General features: G+C 37.0%; 1 protein-coding gene across 1 annotated transcript in view; it reads left to right on the top strand.

Annotated features, from left to right (window-relative positions):
- Positions 1 to 15,308, top strand: part of TRPM3 (transient receptor potential cation channel subfamily M member 3) — a 1,004,761-nt gene that overhangs the window by 111,323 nt on the left and 878,130 nt on the right. Inside the window, exon 2 of the mRNA XM_079927590.1 lies at positions 4,996 to 5,343. Within this exon, the coding sequence (XP_079783716.1) occupies positions 5,320 to 5,343 (24 nt within the window). The 5' untranslated portion in view covers positions 4,996 to 5,319. The remainder of the gene's footprint in view (positions 1 to 4,995; positions 5,344 to 15,308) is intronic.

Here is a 15,308-nt window from a genome sequence, read left to right as displayed (position 1 = left end):
TTCCAAATTTGATCTAAAAAGTAGTTCCCCTGATAACTGTAAACATTGGAGCCCAACCTATGTGTCTTGAAAAAAAAATTTTTGCAAGAAAACCTAGACTACATAGAGCAGTGGGAGAGAAATGCATAATCAAGACTGGAAACTCAGACCTATAAAAGAAAAATGTAGTTATATTTATTCAAAGTTAAAAACAGTTATGATATGTGGGCTTCCCTGGTGGTGTAGTGATTAAGAATCTGCCTGCCAGTGCAGGGGACATGGGTCCGAGCCCTGGTCTGGGAAGATCCCACATGCCACGGAGCAACTAAGTCTGTGTGCCACAACTACTGAGCCTGCACTGTAGAGCCTGTGAGCCAAAGTTGCTGAAGCCCACGTGCCTAGAGCCCGTGCTCCGCAACAAGAGAAGCCACCGCAGTGAGAAAGCCCGTGCACCGCAACAAAGAGTAGCCCCTGCTTGCTGCAACAAAGAACGCCAGCACCCAGCAACGAAGACCCGAAGCAGCCAAAAATAAATAAATAAATTAAAAAAAAAAACTTAACAGTTATGATATGTGATAGCATAATCAAAGTAATAAATGATACATTTAGAAAAAGTAAATCAAAAGACAAAGGGTTTATATCCATAATTATACACACATCACTTAAAACTTGGTTAAGACAAACTAGTAGAAATATGGAAAAAGTATGTGCTCAGTAAATGCATGAAAAGTTGATATATCAATTTACTGACCTTAGACTGATAAAATTAAACAAACATGGAAATGTAAAGTCCTGTCTTGGGGGACACACACATGAAAGAGTACATTCATATGCTGATGATAGGATTTGTGACATCCTTTTGGAAAGAGACGTGGCAAGGCCTACTAAAATTAAAGAAAAATATACATATCTGTTGTCTTATCAATTCCTCTTATAGAAATGTATTCCATGGAAATAAAATGTCAACTACAAAAGGAAATATAAATAATAGTATTTATTGTCATATCGTTCATAATAAGTAAATTATGACAAACCCACAGCATGGAAAGTTATTCATCTATTAAAAGGAATGAACTAGACCTGTATCAGTCATCTTGGATGGATGGATTTCTAGGAAATACTGTTGACTAAGCAAACAAAGATTTGGAGAAATATGTATAATACAATCTAATTCTTATAAAACAGTAACGACTCTCCCATATAAGTGACTGGGTGTATGTGTGTATATATGATTAGAGAGATACACAGTAAATTTTAACATGGGTTACCTGGAGGGGTGGTGATAGGTTTGGGGGCAAAGGAAAGATGATAGATGGAAAGCAAGGATAAAAATATCTAGACTAAAAAGTAGATGTGCGATATCCAAATAAACACACACAAATTCACATACAGAAATTAGGGGGAAAGAGAATAAATGTAGTTTTATGTATACTGCCTTATATGAATGGCCCATGATACTCTGTCAAGTTTTAATTTACAGAGTGCTTTGTATAATATGATTCTGTTTTTGTTAAAACAAGTAAATAATCACTTATATTTGTGTTTATATGTTTCTACACATATATGTATATATTTATACACAAACATGGGCAAGGGAATAGGCATGGAAAAGTACATACTAGTCTTAATATTGCATATTTTAGGAGGTGGGAATGGAACAAGGATGGGATTACATCTTTATCCTTTTATTATGCGTTGTTTTAATTCTTATACTAAGCTTGAATGAAATTTGCAATTTATAACACACCAAATAAATTTAAATAGTATGTAATACCTTACATATGTATAACTTTTAGATTCTACAAATCTGACTCAATCAAATAACATATCAACCCTGGCCTGTGGCCAACATAACCTAAACCAAATTCTGATCTTATCCCAAAGTGAATTTATTCTCCTTATGCTAAAGTGATTGCTAAGATGCTGTTTTCTCATTCATATTCTCATCTGCTTCTCATCTGTAACCTGAAAAGATATTATTATCCCTGTATTTATATACAGTATGTGGAAGAAGGAATCAGAGGTCTTCATTGACTTGCCAAAAGTCATAGAGCTAGTTGTGACACTTAATCCAGACCTTAATCTCAAATTCCATTTTTTTTCCTTTCTATTATATCACAAATGCTGCTAAGCAAGTGTTTTCCTAGCTCCTTCCAAAAACTCAACACTCATCCAAGTCCTAGCCATGGATGTCTGTAAAGCTGCTCATACCAAATGGTGAAAATTTCTCCTCTGGTTGTCAACATACCATTTATTTTTTCCCAGTCTCTGCTTGGCTAAATGCTATCCATTTGTGAAATCATTTGGGTACCTCCCAAATGCATGGCATCAAAAGAAGACTCAGCCCTATTAGATGCTTCCTGTTTCAAGTAAAATAGGCTGATCCTTAAGATAGTCCACGATCAAGAATTTCCTCAGCCTGTGAGCTAAAGAAATAAGACAACTGACAAAAATAAAAAGACCTCACAGCTTCAGGCTACTACGGTGAAAGAAACAGAAAAAGAACCAAACTGTAAGGTTGATATAGGCTGAGTGTTTGTGTCCTCCCAAAATTCATATGTTGAATCCCTAACCTCCAATGTGATAGCATTTGGAGGTGGGTTTTTTGAGAGGTAATTAGAGTTAGATTAGGTCATGAGAGTGGGGCCCTCATGATGTAATTAATGCTCTTATAAAAAGAGGAAGAGACAGAAGCATTCTCTCTCTGCCATGTGAGAGTACAGCTAGAAGGCAGGAAAAGGGCCCTCGCCAGACACTGAATCTGCTGGCACCTTGATCTTGGACTTCCCAGCCTCCAGAACTGTGAGAAATAAACCGTTGTTTAACTCGCCCAGTCTGTGGTATTTTGTTACAGCAGCCTGAGCAGACTAAGGTGAAGGCGCAAACAATGAACAGAAATCCTTGATGCAACTAGTCTTGTAACAGTAGCTAATATGAAGTGGCAGGACTGTTGCACATATATGTCGGTGCTTTTACTTTTTTTTTTTTTTAAAGTTCTGAGACCATGTTTTTAAACAAAGTCTTTTTTATTAATTAATTAATTTTATTATTTTTGCTGTGTTGGGTCTTCGCTTCTGTGAGAGGGCTTTCTCCAGTTGTGGCAAGCGGGGGCCACTCTTCATCGCGGTGCGTGGGCCTCTCACCGTCGCGGCCTCTCTTGTTGTGGAGCACAGGCTCCAGACGCGCAGGCTCAGTACTTGTGGCTCACGGGCCCAGTTGCTCCGCGGCATGTGGGATCCTCCCGGACCAGGGCTCGAACCCGTGTCCCCTGCATCAGCAGGCAGACTCTCAACCACTGTGCCACCAGGGAAGCCCCGGTGCTTTTAGTTCTTAAATTATGCTTGTGGTAGGCAAGATTCTAAGATGACCCCATATGAGTCATGGCCTTGCATAATCCTATCCCCTTGAATGGAGGCAAAACTTGGGACTTGCTTCTAGCCAATAGATTATGGCAAAGGTGATGGGATAGTCAGTCGCATGATTGCATTACATTACATAAGACTGTCTTAGTGGACTGGGGAGAGATTCTCTTGCTGGTCCATATGGAGGAGTAAGTTGCCAAGTTGTGAGAGGGCCACAGCTGTGGGTGGCCTCTAGTTGCTAAGAGTGGTCCCCAGCTCACAGTTATCAAGAAAAATAGGGCCTTCAGTTCTGCAACCACAAGGAGATAAATTCTGCCAACAACCACATGCACTTGGAAGAAAAACCTGAGCTCCAAAAAGAAGTGCAGGCTGGCTGACACCTTTGAGACTCTGGACAGAGGATCCAGCTAGGCATTGCGTGGACTCCAGACCCATAGAAACTTGTATGAGATAAGAAATGTCTGTTGTTTTAAGCCATTACCTTTGTGGTAACTTCTTATGCAACAAAAGAAAATGAATACAATACTTAACAAGTACAAACCACGATGTTATGGAAAGAGCGCAGCTCTGGAACATAGGATACCTGGGTTCATTCCTCATGAACAAGTGAACTTGCTATGGGGCATCAAGCAAGTCATACAACCTTTGGGGGCTTCAGTGACCTCATATATGACGTGATGGCCTGTTCAAGATCTCTTTAAGGTCTTGATACTAACACCTCCTGGCTAATGTTGATGTTAATTTGCTATAGGATTTTTACCCCTATCAAATATACTGCATATTATCATCATATATTTTAATATGGCCCACTTACTTCATTTATTTAGCTTTGGTATTATCATCCTCCCCCCCTCGCCTCCAAAAAAGTCCATTAAAATCAGCACCCTCGGATTTTAATTTAAGAAGGCAAGAAGAGGTCTAATTTGAGAAAGGCGCTTAAAAAATTGTATGAGGATCATCATTGCTTTTCAGAAATTTCATTGTGAAATTGAGAAGCAAAACATAGCTAAAGTCACAAAAAAGGAAATGAGAATTTTATTTTCAGAAACATTTCAGGAATGTGAAAGTTGGATTAGATGTGAGCCCTGTCTCTATTTCTGGAGCATTGCACAATATAGGAAAACAAACTTTTAGCACCTCTGGAGAGAACTGTGTACATTCCCCAAGTGCGACTCTTACGTCAGAAGGTAGCACCTCATCAGCATCAGGATGCTGGTGGTTCATCAGGTTCATCTTAATCTGTGCACTCACTCATGCATAAAAGAGAAAAGTGAACAAGGATGCAGCCACTATTCGTTTTATTGCACTTTGTTACTAATATGAAGCATCATGGTTCATATTTATATTTAGTTTAAGAGATGAGCCTTCCGGAGGCAAAGCCCCAGCTCTGCAGGGTAAATGGTATATTCCCTCCTGATCCCACAAGGCACTGTAAACAAAGGAGACTTCTGCTATAAATAGGACCTGGGTCAGAAAACATTTTGTGGAGTATTAATAATCAATGCACTACACAGACAGTGTAAGGTGAGGGCCGGAGTCATTATCATCCCGTTAGGAAACGAAGAAATGATTTCCTTTGTTGTAGGTGGCCTTTGGTGTGACTGCATGAAGGAATGTTTGATTAATCCAGCTTTTCCTCTTTGCATTGATTCAGCTCCACAGTGGACACAGGAGTACTGGGGCTTTCACTAGGAGTCAGCCCTCGGAGCACAGGAGTTAGCCGTCATTTGCTAACTCACCACGCCACTGGAGGCAAAGCTAGAAGACAGAGCCGCCCAAAGCCAATCGCTGCCCCAACCTGTGGCAGGCTCCTGCCTGGGCTTTCCCCCCTGCCCCGCCCCGGCAGCTCCCGACCCCTCAGTCCTGCTCCGCACGCCGGCTGCGCTCGCCTGCACCTGTCACACCTCCTGGATTTGGCAGAAGGATATGAGGAGACAGCTGGAGTCACTGTAGTTTCCTCTGTTTGAAGGTTGCCCAAATGAAAAACAAACAAACAAATCTGGTGAGTTTCGTGTTTCTTTTAAGTGTACAGAAATGCAGCTGCTAAGTGGTGTAGGAGATCAAAGGAGCCTTTTAAATTTAGGACACCAAAGTGTTCTTCCTGGCTTGATCCTTGATGGAGATTTGTTAGAAAACTTTAGAAGGAAGTTGCAGAAGAGGATTAGGTCTATTAAACTCGTTTGAACTGTGAAAAGTTCATTAAGTGTCCTCATTGATGATCCTGTGGAGAATGTGTTAGTGCAGTGAGCCCTGAGGTTGTATTTCTGTTTCGGGTGGTAGGAGTCAAGGGCATGGTTGAAAATATTTATTTAGTAGAATGATACGGTGATATGATTGATTGCCTATTAATTGTCAATTTTGTAGCGAGAAACAAAGATATGTTACAAAGCATTCAGTAATATCAGTACTTGGTGTGAGATGAAGATTGATCTCAGTTTCCAAATTTGAAGTTATGTCTTAAAATATAAAGACATTGCGAAGGGAAAATAACTGGCATATTCTTTTCAATGTACGTTGCAGTATTTTAAATAGCTTAGATTCCAGTGATTGGGGCAAAAAAATGGTTAATTATTTCTATCAGTACCTTAGCAGTTGTTAATTTTCTTAAAATTTCTATTTATTTGTAAAAGAATGTAAAATTACTTATTGTAGATTGCAATAGAAAAAGTAAGTGATAGTATTTGAATATTCCAATTTTCTGAACACAAAAATCATAAACATTATATTTTTTAAGTTGCAGTTTTAATTTTATTTTGACCAGAATTGGGAAATGGCTGGTTTGTACTTTAAAGTTATTTTTCTTTAATTTGACATGCTTTAAATGACTTCTTGATCCCTCTCACTTCTCTATTTTGCATCAGAAAAATTTTAAATATGCTAAAGGGATAGAACTAACATGGCAAATGTGTTCTATGGTACATTTCGATTGTTGTTGATGATGTTTGTAAGCATGAAAAAAATCTATCTTGATTATTCTCAGTTTTTTTTTTCTATTCTCTAAACTGATTAGTTGCTTTCAGTTAACTTTGTTTTCTTGTTAAAATAATATATCTGAAAATTAATTTCCACCTGAAATCATTTTAATCCACAAATTTAATTGAGAACTATTTAATAATTTGTCATTTTGGTCAAGTTTGAATCTTCCTTTGACAGCTTTAAGGGGCTTGCTGAGGAGGGGGAAGGAGGAATTGAGTGTGGAAGAAGCTCTTGAATTAAATAATGTATAAAGGTTAAACATCAAACACTGCTGTCATCATCATAATTCTAAATCACAGTTGACCATGGATATTGATGTCTTCCTCCAATAAGTCCTAACCTCCTTGATGTATTTTTTTCTTCCGTTGACCTGATTTTCATTTTCTTAGCCTCTAAGACGTTAGCTCCATAAAAGGTAGGTTTGAGGACAGGATCCCCCAAAGGTAGGTTTTTCATTTCATCTTCATACCAGGCAGCTTACGAGGGGAATTACAAATGAGGTCCTCATTCAGGTATACTTTCAAGTTGTTGTAAAAGTGCTGAGCTATAGCATTGGTTGGTTCTCCAACAGAAGGCAAGTGAATACGTGTACACATCTAATTGCAAGAGAAACTCTAGTTTTTAAACTATGTGTATAGAATTTCTGGAAATGAAACTTTAAAAACAGTTTATACCTATTCATCAAAAAGCCATTTTATTTGTCTCTCCTCAAATTTGAGGAGTAATTCACAAACATTTTAATCTGGTAATTGGAATATGATTTGACTGTTGGAAAGAAACTGTGATTGTCCATCTTTGGCCTTCTATGTAAAATGCTACCCTTTTTCTTATTTCAGTACCCAATGGTATATGTTTAAGTTTTCGTCTTTTAATTTACATTTATAAAGTAAAGCCATCCAATTTGTAAAATAAAGCCTCTAGTTAATTTCATTAGACATTGACTGGGGTATGTATTTCACAAGGTACTTTGGAGTTGGAAACTTCATCAAGATGTCTTTTAATTCAAAGTAAAATACATGTTACTTTTGGAAAAAATTTTTAAACATGGTACATGTTCATTGTAGTTAAATTAGAAGATGTAGAAGAGTACAAAAACAGTTATAAAAACCAGTCAGTCTCAATAGGCAGAGAGAACTATTAAATATTATGGTGTATTAATTATTATAAAGCATGTATAATTTAAAAAGTGGAGTCATAATGTGTACAAACTGTATTTTGATTTTTCCCATAAAACATTAATTATTTTTAAGCACTCTTGGCTATTTTTAAGTTAATATATGATAGTCTGTTAAATGGATAAGCCATAATTCTTTAAAATATTCATTTGTTGACATTTAAAGGTTCATTTTATAGTAAGTGGATACAACAGGATTTCCTTGGTACAATGCAGTATTGAAAACACTGGCTCTTCCCTATTCTACAGATGTGTTTTCACTTCTCAAAATGGAATGTTTCATTTGGAAATGGATAAAAGAGGCTCTTTGAGTGATTTCAACACCTTCATTTTAATTTTAGTGATAAGCATTGGAAACACCTATTATTATAGCTAATATATTGATTGAGTTCTACAAAGATTCATTTAAAAGACTTAATATGCCATTAATACATCAACAGAGCACCTTGCAAAGAGTCTCCTTTACAAATCATTTAGAACACTTTTCCTCCCACTTGTATATTTGCAAGCAAGAGGGATATTTGTCTTTATTAAAATTCTCAAGGTACTTCTGATACTACTACCTCTAATATAGCAATAGTAGTGTCAGCTGAGGTCTATGGTTTTAGGTGGGTTATAAAATTAGCAGGGGATGATGGATTTTTAAATATTAATTATTAGCTACTAGCTTAAATTAACATTTGGCTAGCAGTCCCTGATGCAACAGTTTCCTAGCTCACACTAAAATTCTTAGGAAGGCACTTTAAAGGATGAATTCATTATACTTCCAAAGACCACTGCTGACAGTCAACCTATTGCTAGGATCTGGGAGAAATTTCACTGAGCTAGAAAATATCTGTAACACAAGGTTCAGTGTGACCACAAAATAGGAAGAAATCCACTTTATACTTTTTCTTGTATTTGACTCTTAATTTACAACCTCACTGTCTATACTAAACAGGGAACTGGGTTTCCATCTCTTTACTGGGTGCTGCTTTTGAGGAAGCCAAAGTACTCTGTCTTTGCCTCTCCCAAATATTAGTATTTCTCTTTCTAAAATTGTCAGAGGTGGTAGACCACATAAACAGCTGTGGAGAAAGAGGATGGAACATTGACGATGTTGGTGGCGGCCTGCATCACTCAGTAAAGCTTTGCAGGCAGGCTGAGAGACTGGGAGAAGCCCAGGAGCAGTACTTATGGAGTTGAGGGTGTTACTCTATCTCTTCGGCCAGGGCTACCTGAGCTGGGCAGTGCAGTTTGTGCCCCAAATGAACAGGGCAGATGGAGGCTGTCTCAAAAAGGAACAGTGCCTTTTTGAAATTGTGTAGTTGTGCGTGTGTGTGTGTTTGTGTTTCATACAAAGACCTTGCATGTCCTAGTGGTGGCCCTATCTTTAGAGCATCAGAAACCCAGGCTGTGTAGGTAGGAGAAATACCAAGGCCAGCAGAACCATGGTGCAAGTGTGACTAGACCCTGGAAATTGGGATGGGAGCTGTGCGAATCAGTCTACGTCCCAGCAGCAAAACTGAGAAAGGAATGTGACCAGAGCCCAGCTGACCAAGAGTGAGGTCAAAGGAGTCTCCTTGCCTCCTTGTCTGTCGGCAAACACCTGGCTGAATTCTTTTTTTTATTGAAATTGAGTGCAATTCTGTTAGATAACAGATATATTTTAAAAATACCAGAAGGAAGATAATCTGGCTATCCTCTGGATGCTGAGATCATGGGATTGTGAGTGATTTTTGTTTGACTTAAAAATAATCTGTATATAATATTTATTGATAATAATGAAAAAAAAGAAAATTATCCTTAACTAAGAAGAGAAAAACAACTAAAAAAGTTTTGTATTCATTTGTGTGCCAGCAATATAATTGGGGTCTTTCGTGCCTCTCCTTTTATTTGCTTTTTCTTACTTAGTGAAGGTATCTAATGAGAAGATGTCGATAGTTCTATTTTCCTTTTGAATTGAAGTCTCAGTGACAGTCACCTTTTAGTTTATCACACACAGGTTGGTTAGGTATTGTGGTAAAGAGACAAGGACTGCTTAGTCACCGAGAATTTCTTCCTTCCTGGAATAGCCATACCAAAAACCACACCTGAAACAACTCTTATAATCTCAACAATTTTCCCCCTTGCTCTAGTTAGAGAATGTCAGAGAGTGCTGGGCAACCAAGGTTATGTGATCTGGTGGGCCAGATCTGATTAATGTTTTTAATTGTGTTTTCAAGATGTAACACACCCAGGGAGATTTGTTCCAGATGGATGCAGTACAAAATGAAAAATAAAATAAAACCCCCTCCAAGCACAATATTGTTCTGAATATTTCTTTGAGGCATCAGCAGTTTTTAAATCATTGGAAGATGAGCTGAAGGCATTCTCTACATTATTGTGCCTGTCCCAGTAATTTAAAATAATTTTTAGTCTTAAAGGCTTTTCCGTGTAGCCCTTTTCTCTACCTGTCATTGGTGATCTCACTCATTACATACTTTTTAAAAAAGTATATGACAGGTCATAATGTGAGTAATTATGACTCTTAAGAGTATTTTATATGACATACCCAATATTTTGTCTTAGTGCATAAAAATTTCTGCATGTGTTCGTGTGTATATGTGCATACTTTAAAAGGTCAAAGACAATACAAAAGCTTTGTCTTCAGAGAATATTAAGTTAAATGTGAAATGTATACATAATAGAGCAAACCATTACAGAAAAACTAATGAAACAAGTAGATTTGACACTTTTTTTTGTATAAATACACAAGTTGTTGGGATATTTAAAAATATCAAATCAGAATTCATTTTGTGCTAATTTCTGACAGTTATATTTTTTATTTGATACATACCCTATAAATTAGAATTTAATAATATTTTAAATGGCTCTTAGAATCTGCAAACAAAAGCAACTTTGGGGGGAGGATATTTTTGAAAGTAACTTAATTTGGATTTGGGTAAAGGTCTCACACACACACATTAGGCTTACAAGCTGACTAGTTTTATCTTGGTGCTCTTAGATTAATAACTACTTCTTACAACTGACAACTAAGGAAATATCTTTGCACATTAAGGTGGTATTCCATATCTAATGCCATTTCGGCTTGTTGTCATTGGGGACTCTCAAGATTTATCTCCATGGTATTTTAATTGTGAAAACACAATAAAAAACCTAGGGCTTTACTTCTCTTTGGTTTTGCAATAAGTTTGCCTTTTCTCTTTGGATTTAAGTAGTCTTAGAAAAGTAAAATCATCCTTAAACTCTCTCTCTTACAATTTAGAGGAAAAAGGAATGCAACGTAATCAGGGGCATTAGATGTTTAAGGAACAAAACTCTGTTTAGGAAATTGACTTCATGTTAAATCAGCCACCCCGAATATAGAAAATTGTGTTGAGTGCGGAATAGGAGATGTGATGTTTGTCCTGGATCAGATGATGGGGAAAATTTGCACACCGGTAGGAGATGAAAACTTAAGTAAGTTATTAAATGATATGTTTAAACTATGCACACTCGTAAACCTCAGACAATTTATAACAGGCCTCTGCATTGCAACCTTAAGTTTCATTTTTAGGTAAATCAATGAAGCAGTTTGCCATGAAATTTTTCCTACTAGAGATTCCATAATTTCTAAAACAAAAGAAATAGTATAAACCCATTTCGAATGTTTAGGCCATGGTCACTACCATTGAGGCTTTGTTCTCAATTTAGGTTTCTATGTGAAGTTAAAATCACATAAACATAACAAATAACTTGAGCATCTTCGGTTAAATACTGTAACTGTTTGAGCCTAATGGGAGTAGTTGCCTTATTTTTTTTTTAAAGCATTAGGAGGATAAGTTTTTTTAAAAAATTATTTTATTAATGTATAGTTGATTTACAGTATTGTGTTAATTTCCGCTATACAGCAAAGTGATTAGGTTATACATATATATACATTCTTTTTAATATTCTTTTCCATTAAGTTTATTACAGGATGTTGACTATAGTTCTCTGTGCTATACAGTAGGACCTTGTTGTTTGCCCATTCTCTATACATTAGCTTAGATCCGCTAACCCCAAACTCCCAGTCCATTCTTCCTCCACTTCCCCTCCCCCTGGGCAACCACAAGTCTGTTCTCTATGTCTTTGAGTCTGTTTCTGTTTCGTAGATGAGTTTGTTTGTGTCATATTTTAGATTCTACATATAAGAGATATCATATGGTATTTGTCCTTCTCTTACTGACTTCACTTAGTATGATAATCTCTAGGTCCATCCATATTGTTGCAAATGGCATTATTTCATTATTTTCTATGGCTGAGTAGTATTCCAGTGTGTGTGTATATATATATATATATATATATATATATATATATATACCACATTTTCTTTATCCATTGATCTGTTGATGGACATTTAGGTTTTTTCCATGTCTTGGCTATTGTGAATAGAGATGCTGTGATCATAGGGGTGCATGTATCTTTTTGAATTATAGTTTTGTCCAGATAAATGCCCAGGAGTAGGATCGCTGAATCATATGCAACTCTATTCTTAGTTTTTTGAGGAACCTCCATACTGTTCTCCATAGCGGTTGACCAATTTACACTCCCACCAACAAGGTAGGAGGGTTCCTTTTTCTCCACACCCTCTCCATCATTTATTATTTGTAGACTTTTTGATGATGGCCATTCTGACCAGGGTTAGGTGGTATCTCATTGTAGTTTTGAGAGAATAGGTTGTTGACAGTGGCCTGGAGTAGGTGTGGAAAGATAGGAATCTGTGCAACCTGAGCACTAGCACACAATTGTTTTCATAGCATATTCACTCCTTGTAGACACGAGTGTCTGGGTGTGCTGCTGCTTTACCTCAGAGTTCCTAAGCGTCTCCTTGAAAGCAAAATTTTCAGATACGTAGCTATCCAAAGAACAGATATTTGGAAGTGATGATGATTCAGGAAGCGAATAGAATAGGAACTGATTTAGGTTGTTCTTTCAGTCACAGTTGCTAAAATAACAATGTAGGTTTGTTTTAGTACACAGAAAATAAAACATACACCAAGGATATCTTTTTCTTTTAATAAGTTTCCAAAGAACTGGAGAAAAGTTCCTGACTTGCATAATTAAAAGGATATGAATTGTGTAGAACCCTGGATTATGTATAGATTTGAGTTGGGAATTTTGTGGGAAAATGTCCAAATTATTTTCTCATTCCTGTATTCTTTGTAGGTCAATTCCATTTCTGTTAGTTTCTTTGGATGCAGTTGATGTGTGCTAAAATTCATTAATAAAACCTTTTTTGTAAACTTTGGGAGACCTTGCCAGTTTTAAATTGACAGTTTGGCAAATGTGGAAATCAGTATTGTTGCAGAGAGGCTAAAATTTCACAGGCAAACTATTTTCTGAGTGCCATTTGATCTGGTGGCATTTGAAGAGAAAATCCCTTTGAGATTATTGATTTACAGCAAGCCCTGTTGGGTGGTGTTGCATCATCTGCTAAACCATGGCTACTGTTTTATCCAGACCAGATTTTCATTTCTTGTCATTTGTCTGTCATGACCTTACCTTTTATAGAATTTATACCAAATAGGAAAGTTAAAATTGAGTGTGGGATTGAGCCATCCTTTCACTTTTTCTTTCTTTCTTTTTTTTTTGATTCTCAGGCAGCTTCCCAGTTAGGACATTGTTTATTTTATTTATTTATTTTTAACATCTTTATTGGAGTATAATTGCTTTACAATGGTGTGTTAGTTTCTGCTTTATAACAACGTGAATCAGCTATACATATACATATATCCCCATATCTCCTCCCTCTTGTGTCTCTCTCTCACCCTCCCTATCCCACCCCTCTAGGTAGTCACAAAGCACCAAGCTGATCTCCCTGTGCTATGTGGCTGCTTCCCACTAGCTATCTATTTTACATTTGGTAGTGTATATGTAAGTCCATGTCACTCTCTCACTTCGTCCCAGCTTACCCTTCCCCTCCCTGTGTCCTCAAGTCCATTCTCTACATGTGTGCCTTTATTCCTGTCCTGCCCCTAGGTTCTTCAGAACCATTTTTTTTGTTTTTTAGATTCCATATATATGTGTTAGCATATGGTATTTTTTTTTCTCTTTCTGACTTACTTTATTTTGTATGACAGACTCTAGGTCCATCCACCTCACTACAAATAACTCAATTTCGTTTCTTTTTATGGCTGAGTAATATTCCATTGTGTATATGTGCCACATCTTTATCCATTCATCTGTCGATGGACACTTTTTTTAAGGTGGCTGATTTAGTTTGTAACTTATGTAGATTCCCTCCTGCTCCAATCTCATTTTGCAGCTTGTCTCTATCAGTGTTTATCAAAGTGGGAGCAAAATAATAATTGTTGGAGGTAAGGCCCTAGGATGCCCTTGCAACAGGCATCTCCAGGTAAACTTTGAGAATCATTGCTTTAGGTGTTTCAGGAGTCATCACGTTGTGCTTCAGATACTTTGAAAGGAGATGAAATACACCTTCCTCCCACTCCTCACCTTCATGCAGTAGATTTTTTTTACTTGGTATTTTACAAAGAGTTTCATGTGGAAGAAATTAACCTGGATGGCTAAGATTCGACTGTCTAGTTTAGTTTATCCAGTGTACCCAGGTTAATGCAGAACTGATATGTAATATGACTGGTCTAATAATACTAAATGATGAATGTAGGTATAATAGCTATGGAGGAAAATTTTTAGGACATTTCCTGAGTTTTGAAAATAAGAGGTCATCAGTTCTTCAGTATCATTGTTGGTCATTGTCATTATTGTCATCATTAACAAAGGCAATTCAAAGCATTGTGCTTTTTTTTTTTAAATTTATTTTTATTTTTTTTGCGGTATGCAGGCCTCTCACTGTTGTGGCCTCTCCCGTTGCGGAGCACAGGCTCCGGATGCGCAGGCTCAGTAGTTGTGGCGCACGGCCTGAGTTGCTCCACGGCATGTGGGATCCTCCCGGACTGGGGCATGAACCTGCGTCCCCTGCATCGGCAGGCAGACTCTCAACCACTGCGCCACCAGGGAAGCCCAAAGCATTGTGCTTTTAAAGTTGAGCTAAGAGGTATAAATGGTTTCCAGATTGTGGGGAAGATCTTGACCTAGAGCTGATAATTTATAGCAAAGAAATATTTGTATGTAAATAAGTCAGTGATAAAATCTAATAATATAAAATTCAATCATTTGTACCTATGTTTATGTTTTTCAACTAAAATTTTGTTCACAAGGCAAAAGAATGGTTAAATATATTGACACTCACAAGTAAACATATCACATGTCATCTTGGTATGCTACTGAAAACAATAAACTAAGATAAATAATAGCTAGGAGAAGAGTCATAAGCTATTAAATTCTGCTGATTTGAGACTTAAAAATATGTATATTTATGGATAAAATAAACTGTGTGAATTAAGTCATATGTATGTAGAGAAGTGAGTGATTTGCAAAGGAAACAGTATTTAATAGTGTTCCGGGAGGGCAGAGAAAGCAAATTGTTATGATTTTAGGGTTCCTAACATCAAGTAGCTCACAACTGTTAGTAACCCCACAATAACAGTATGATATGATAAATACTATTTGGCACACACATGTTAGGAGAGAAGGTAGGCAGAGTTCTAAACTTGACCTGGGGAGGTTCTGGAAAGTATGCCAGAACAGATAACCCTAGAGCTGCTTATAGATACTATGTGTTCAAGAAAGGTTTGTATAACATGATTATTGTTAATCCTCTTGACAACTGACCTTGGAAAAAGGTATTTTTTAGGTGATTTTTTCTCTGGGTTTAGTTTGACTTTAGTCTGTGGCTTTGGATATATTGATTTTCTTACTTTCTTCCTGTCTGTAAATACTATAGAAGTAGC

This window comes from Stenella coeruleoalba (assembly GCF_951394435.1).
Source record: "Stenella coeruleoalba genome assembly, chromosome: 7".
NCBI classification, from domain to species: Eukaryota; Metazoa; Chordata; class Mammalia; order Artiodactyla; family Delphinidae; genus Stenella; species Stenella coeruleoalba.
Note: the sequence above shows the minus strand (reverse complement) of the source record. Positions and strands in the feature narration are given on the sequence as shown.